We start from the raw sequence: 6835 nt of genomic DNA, 5'->3' as shown, positions 1-6835 counted from the left end.
TGAAATTAAAAATAAAAATCAAAACACATTTTTGTCCCTTGCTGTGAATGAAAATTTTGTTTGCTGCATATTGCATATTAGAGCCGAACTTTTAATTAGACAAGTTAATTAAATTTATTTGCATTCTATGTGAAGTCTTCATGTGGCAGATTGTTTTGGTTGAAAAAACTCAATTAATTTGAGATATTCAATTTGCACGCAATGCTTTGCTTATGCGATTTTTGCTGACGAAGAGGCAACTAATTGAGGGTGATAATTATATTTATAGCTGACTGAGTTTCCACAAAAAAAGAGCCTCAATGGCAAGGAAGTTTATTTGTTGAAGATAAAATTATTGTAACTTTTTAATTCCACTTATTTGGATTCATGACTGTTGAAATATTAGTAGATTATATATTTTATTATCAAGACTATTTTTATAAAGACAAAATCATCATATTATACTCAAATCTTTAAGAGGCTCTTGTTTTCGAGGTCCTTACAATCATTTTTAAATGGGAGTCGTTGGTTGCTGTAGTCTAGGGGTTGCCTTCTTGGGGATACTGGCTAATTAGCTTTCATCATTGGCTTCAATACCAAATTCCAAACAACAGCGGACAGCAACAAGCTGCCCAAAAACTTTTCGCCAAACGAAGTAACAAAACAAAAGCAGCCCACTTCCTTCCCTGCCCCGTTGGCCATACTAAACAAGCTTAATGAACTCTTTCAAATCACAGGCATCGCTCAATGCCAAAAACATTAAAACTGACAGACTAGACGGTAGACAAGATGACTGCTCCTTGACTCATCCACGCACTCAAATACACTCACACACACACACACAGGAAATACGTGCAACGTGGTGTGGCAAGTTCATTGTGCGAGATTGGGGCATTCCCTAGAGGTCCTGAGCTTGGGGGAGTGGGCGTGGCCTACTGTTGCGCCAGCATGTGACCAAAACAAGACGGTAATAGGTGAGGGGTCCAAGCAGGCGGCGGAAGGCCACAAAGGTCGTTGCAACACATTCGCCTCGTTGGGTCAAAAGTCAAGCTGTGGGCGGGTGTGCCCATGGCCCGCCATTACAACACTTTGTTGGATGCTTTGTAAAGTTTTTCCTGTTTTTTTCCTCAGTTCCTAGCTTTTTGTATTTTTCACGCCTTGTCCAAAACTTTTCTGGTTTATTTTTTTTCTCACTTGTTTCCGTATTTTCCTCGCTACTGCCGTAACAATGAAATTTTTGACTGCTGATTGTTTGCTGGTCAATGTTATTCTTTCAGTTCAATGCGACTTAAAGTAGACAGAGCCCCCGTTCAGGAGAGGGCGAAACAAAAAATGGAAACCAGAAAATGTTTCTCTGGTACTTAGCCAAAGTCTGCAGCAAATTGAAAATGGAAAGTTTCGTTCCTGTTTTCCCGTAAAGATATGTATGTGTACATTTTTCTTTTGCACTTTGTCTGCGACTTTGGTTAAGTATTCTTTTCACCATAGTCTACGGGCTAAGGAGTGTCCAAATGAGGTAAAATAGTTTGGGGAATACTATTTCGAAAGTTTTCAAAGTCCTCGTCCTGTCTGTAAAGATTTATACTACAGATATTCAAGTTTAAGACTGGCAAACTAGATAGAGTAATAAATTAAGATTTGAGGCAGGAATCGAAAGCTTTCCCTGTTAAAGAATTTAATAACATCACGTATTGTTAGGGTTGAGTAAGCCACTGCACTGGCTGACGTCACATTTCCATCGCCCCACAGCAAGTTGAGAAATCAAAACTTACTCCCAGTAAGCATGCATTCATTTTTCCAGCAATTTTCACACTCAAGCTGGCATGCACTCTGGCAGGACCCACATCCCTCAACTCCTGCTCTTTGACCCCACCAGCAGCCACGTTATCTGACAGCTGCACTTACGCAATGTTACGCATAAGTGCCATTTAGCACCTAGAAAGTTCCCCACTTTTTACTTTTACACTGAATGTCCTTGATCAGGGTTGTATTATTTCTGCAAGTATTTAAAAAAGTATTAATGCTTAATATTATCAGGTCGATATTTTAAAAATTGTATTATAATCGAGTAGTATAATCCCTTTTAAATCATCTGTAACATTTAACGAATGTGAAGAGTATTTAATGAAACGAATTACTCTCACATTTGCATTTTATGATCAAATTTATTGAAAGCTTCTCGCGAACTGATTCAAGCGAACACCGACAAAAGAATTGCATGCCATTATAAAAAATAAAATGTGTGGAAAATGTTGGGGGAATTCCTGTTAACAGGAAGTCAGCCAACCGTTGAATACAAAAATAAAATAAACTGGCGTGAAATGTGTTCTGTCATTGCTACCAAAATGTAAATTTCCAGTTTTAGCGAGGAAGGTGCCAAAAAAGTGTCCGCACTTTATTACCAATCATGACTAAGCGCCATGGCGAGGAAGAAAGTTTCCTTTTGACTGACAAATTGACTTGCCACATGGCCTAAAATCAGCTGCCACGCGGCCTGGCTAATAACTCAATAAAGGAAGTCATGGCCTCCTGCTTAGCGGCGTCAACGCTCTGCGGATTTCCTTTCGGAGTGGAGGCAGGTTTAAGCCGATTTCCGCTTGTTTGTCACACAATTACAATTTGTCAGCTGGGCTCAGGTCGTGGGTCGTGGGATTGCCTTTGTCCTTCCCACGTCTTGATTGCTGCGAAAGCTAATATATATAGCCAAGTCTAATTAGGGATAATCGCAAGAAAAACAATACGGCAAGGACTTGCTATATTGTGGAAACCTCTTTTGTGGTAATATTTTTGATTTCTGGCTATATTTAAAAAGTTTAATTTTACCTACTAAGCCAGAATCGTTGAAAGAACATCAATGGGCCGTACAAATTGCTATTGTTCGGTTAGAGGAGAACGCCTACGGGACTAATGACCCCACGTAGAACATCTTGTCCTGCGGTCACCATAAATAACAGCAAACCGCATTTGTCATACGACCCCGCCCCGCCGATATTCTCGATTCTGGCCTCCTTCTATTCACCTTTCGGCAAACTGCACTCCTTGGCTTTTGTCCTGGACGTGTTGGGCTGTAAATCAGCTCATTAGTTAAGTTGGCAGCACCTCAAGCTTGGTTAAGACCCCTCTATGGGTAACACGTACCAGCTAGTACAGTGAGAAAAATTGGGATAATATTAAATCATATGAAAAATAGGAGCTTATAAAGTTCTGGCTGTTTTTAAAAGTGTAGTTATTTGTGGCTTGTGCGGTCGCTCGTTAAGCTTCATTTAATCAAAACAAAAGTTGGTCTGGTGAAAAATGAGCGCCCAACACTGGAGGTAAGCGGCAGGCTAAAATGCCTCTTTGAATGCTAATAAATCTCGTTCGGTGCGTGGTCCGTTGGCTATCGACTATCAACGCTTAACTGTAACCTTTGGCAGCGGGAAATATAATTTAAGCGGCCAAATATCTGCGAAAGTTGTTGGCCCAAACTTTCTGCAAACGGTCCAAATCCGAATCAGAGTCAATGGGATTTTCTTTTTAGTTGATGATAGCCGATAGCCGGGGAGTTAAGCCATTGAAGGATTGTATTCGATTGATACGGAAGGATGAGTGTAAGGGTGTGTATGGGTGTATGGAAGTTAATGAAGCACGCCGAGCCGAGGGTTCAAAGTTCAAGAGAGAAATATGGCAAGTCAGCTGTCGATTGAGTTTAGTGCTTGATGATGATTGTTCCTCGGGGGTCGTGACCCCTTGCTGATTGCCCGAGTCCATTTTGAAGTGAGTATTAGCTGCGTACTGCTGCTGCTACTGTTGTTGTTTGAAACTAATCTTTAAAGATCATTAGCCCTGTTCGGCCAAACTTTTCATAACAATAATAATTTGCGAAATACCCTGGAGGTGATTGGGTCAGGCTCTACTCAGGGCACTCCATAACGAGGGACCTAAGTGTAAAGAGCTCAGGCTTGAAGGATGCTCTGGCCATAATGACGTCAAAGTTGTCAGGAAGCTTTTCATATTGTTACGCTTAACATTAACCTTACCTTTTCGGGGCTGGCAGCATGCCCCTTTCTCACTATGATAATGATAATGGCCACAAAAAAGGCTGGCAGGGCAGGGCAGGGCAGGTGAGAGACTTGCTGATGACTCGGAGCTACTTCAAGTCCGCTAATCTTAATTACTTTTGTTTAATTACTTTGACGTTCTGCCCGCGACCATGACAAGGCAACTTCCTTGCCGGTTTTCCGCCATTGTTTCCACTTTGAAACGCCGCGGGTTATGCAACGGCTTTGCAGCTTCCTTTAAAATAAATAATGTTTGCTTATTATTTCTGGTTGCCACAGAAAGAAGGTTGGAAAAAGACAAATATTCCACAGGAGGAAAAACTTTGCGCAGTTAACAAAGGAGCCCACCTCCACACTCTGAATAATATAAAGGCCATATGCTTTTAGGCGCTTTGGCAGCCTGATTGTTCCTGTACCTGACCTAAGGCATATTGCTGGGAAAAAAATTCCCTCCCAAAAATTATTCTTACATATTTTGTAAACTAATTTAGTGATTAAAATCTTGACCCCACTGAGAAATGCCAAAGGGCATGTCCTCCGCCAAAAAGCCCAGCCAATTAACATAATAATGTTGATTTTTATTGCTGCGCCAAAAAGTTTTGTCATTGACTTTCCGGTCAATGTTTGTTCAAGTCCCATTCCCCCCGGGACATGCCCAAAGTTATGATAATTTAAAGTTTATAATTTAAACTGCTTCACAAATTTGTAACACTTAAATGTCAGAGCTGGATGGTCCTTGAGAATCCCATGAAATTGTTTGATTGCACATTAAGTGGCTGCATGCCACAAATTTTGCACTAAAACTTGTCTTCTTATTTTTGTTATTGCCGGCCACAAATTATTTATGGGGTCAGTGAAAATCACACAAAGTGAAACCAAAAAGATGCCAGAAAAGTGCCCAATATAAATTCCAAAGAAGCCAAGCCGGATGTATAATATTTTTAATTATTTGAGGATGACTAGTGGATACTCTTCAGCATTGGAAATTAAACTATTTTATTCAGATTTCGATAAAGATTTCTACAAATTTTGAAGCTAAAAGTAAACATTTGTTTTAAGTATTCTTCAGTGAGGGTATTTAATGGATTTCTCCTGTGCCACAGGATTCATGCCCCAATTTGGTAAGGACGCCTTTCACCTACACCACTTCAGAATGTGTTTTACAGGCCATGGCCCTCAGAAGTATGCAATAAATGTTAAGGCCATCCTGAGCCGGTCAGGCAGCTGGAAAGCTTATGACGTGTTTAAAAGCCAAGAGAGCTTGTCCTGAAAGTAAAAATATTTCAGTTCAAGCCCAAGGCAGGTGAAAAGAAATTCCCAGGTGGCTTTTAGTTGCCTTTTCATTTAGTTTCGATATGATTTAGCGGCTTGTTGAAATGACAGTTAATGACAGTCAGTTTTATCAGTCAGACTTGTAACAATTCATAAATTTTAGAGAAAATTTATAGAGCTAAATCTTTTTTGAAAAAAAAGATATAATAAGAATAATTCAAATTAGTAGTAAAACCATGGTGAGTCATACAACGATTGCGGTGGCTGGAGTGATGCAGATTTTGGGCGTATCCATTTTTGTGTCCAAGCCAAAGGATCACTGCTCACCGGCACCCCCTATAAGCGCAAATATCTTCCTCACGGCCATCCTGTTTTTGTTATGGAACGGAGACCTGATACCCAAGCGGTACAAGAAGACCTCGCCGTGGCTATTCGCCGTCGTAGAAATCCTGGCCACGGTTTTCATAACCGAGCTGATCATGTTCGTCGGCTGGTGCGCCTACGAGCGAATGGCTTTCAAGACGGCGAGGATGATTTGCCGTCAGCCTGGATGGTGCGAGAACGGACTACTTTCATTCACCACCATTGGGGGTGCTCTTATTACCACGTTCATTGTGGCGGTGGTGTTGTGCCCGGTCAAAATAAAGGACAGCATGGGGAGCATCTTGGAGAGCATACCCATTCCCCCGTGCGCCGGACCACTGATCGATCATATTCAGGACATCAGGAGCTATGTGATGGGAGCGGTTTTCTTCAGTCAGTTAACTCGGGAGCAGCGTTTTCAAGCAATTCGTGCCTTTCAGATGCAATTGCGCCTTTCGGAGCTTCCGAATCAGGAGAGCCAAGAGTCAATGTGCCAGGATGATCCAGATGAGCAGGCCATAGGGACAGAGGAGGAGGAGGACGAGCTCGAAGAGAAGCAGTTGGAAGCCGAACTGGAAGCAGAGTCCGTCCAGGTCCAAGAGTTGTACTCGTAAATTGTTTATTATTTATACAAATTTATGCCAACAGCTGTTGCTATTGCCGGCCTTGTTGTTGTCGTCGTTCTTTCTTTTCCAAGAGGGCTTTCATTTTTCGATTTTCCGGCACTCGGGGTCCGGTCCTTCCTTTTGTTTGCTTTTCATTTTTTGCTTCAACTGTTTTCCTTGCGGTGGCCATTTTAATTTTCTCCTTTTTTTTTTGGTTTGCTTCCCTCCCGACCATGGTTGTCCTTGCTGTTGCCATGTTAGCCGCAATTGATTTGCCGTAAATTGTATTTTTAATCTGTCCGACAAACGCTCGACATTCGATTTCATTTCGGAATATGTTGAAAGCGATTCTGTTTGTATTTCTTTCCACACCACGGCACCGGCAATTGGATCCTGGTGATCCTGGTAGAGGGGCGTGGTGGTGCTAATGAGTGTGTCAGGAGTGTCATTTATGTGTGACGTATTGGCCCTCCAGTTTAAAAGAGTTTTTTGGCTTGTGTTGGCAGCTTTTTTCCCACCTATTTTCAAAATAAATATTTCAAGGCTTATCTTAGCGGCCTCAGAGGTCTTTCCTTA

General features: G+C 41.5%; 1 protein-coding gene across 1 annotated transcript; it reads left to right on the top strand.

Annotated features, from left to right (window-relative positions):
• Positions 1-5395: 5395 nt before the first annotated feature.
• On the top strand, positions 5396-6319 carry LOC108124354 (uncharacterized). The gene has a single exon (XM_017239969.3). It carries the CDS (start codon positions 5528-5530, stop codon positions 6266-6268), a length of 741 nt encoding a protein of 246 aa, XP_017095458.2. The 5' UTR covers positions 5396-5527; the 3' UTR covers positions 6269-6319.
• Positions 6320-6835: the final 516 nt, after the last annotated feature.

Source organism: Drosophila bipectinata, chromosome 2L (genome assembly GCF_030179905.1).
Source record: "Drosophila bipectinata strain 14024-0381.07 chromosome 2L, DbipHiC1v2, whole genome shotgun sequence".
Lineage (NCBI taxonomy): Eukaryota > Metazoa > Arthropoda > Insecta > Diptera > Drosophilidae > Drosophila > Drosophila bipectinata.
Note: the sequence above shows the minus strand (reverse complement) of the source record. Positions and strands in the feature narration are given on the sequence as shown.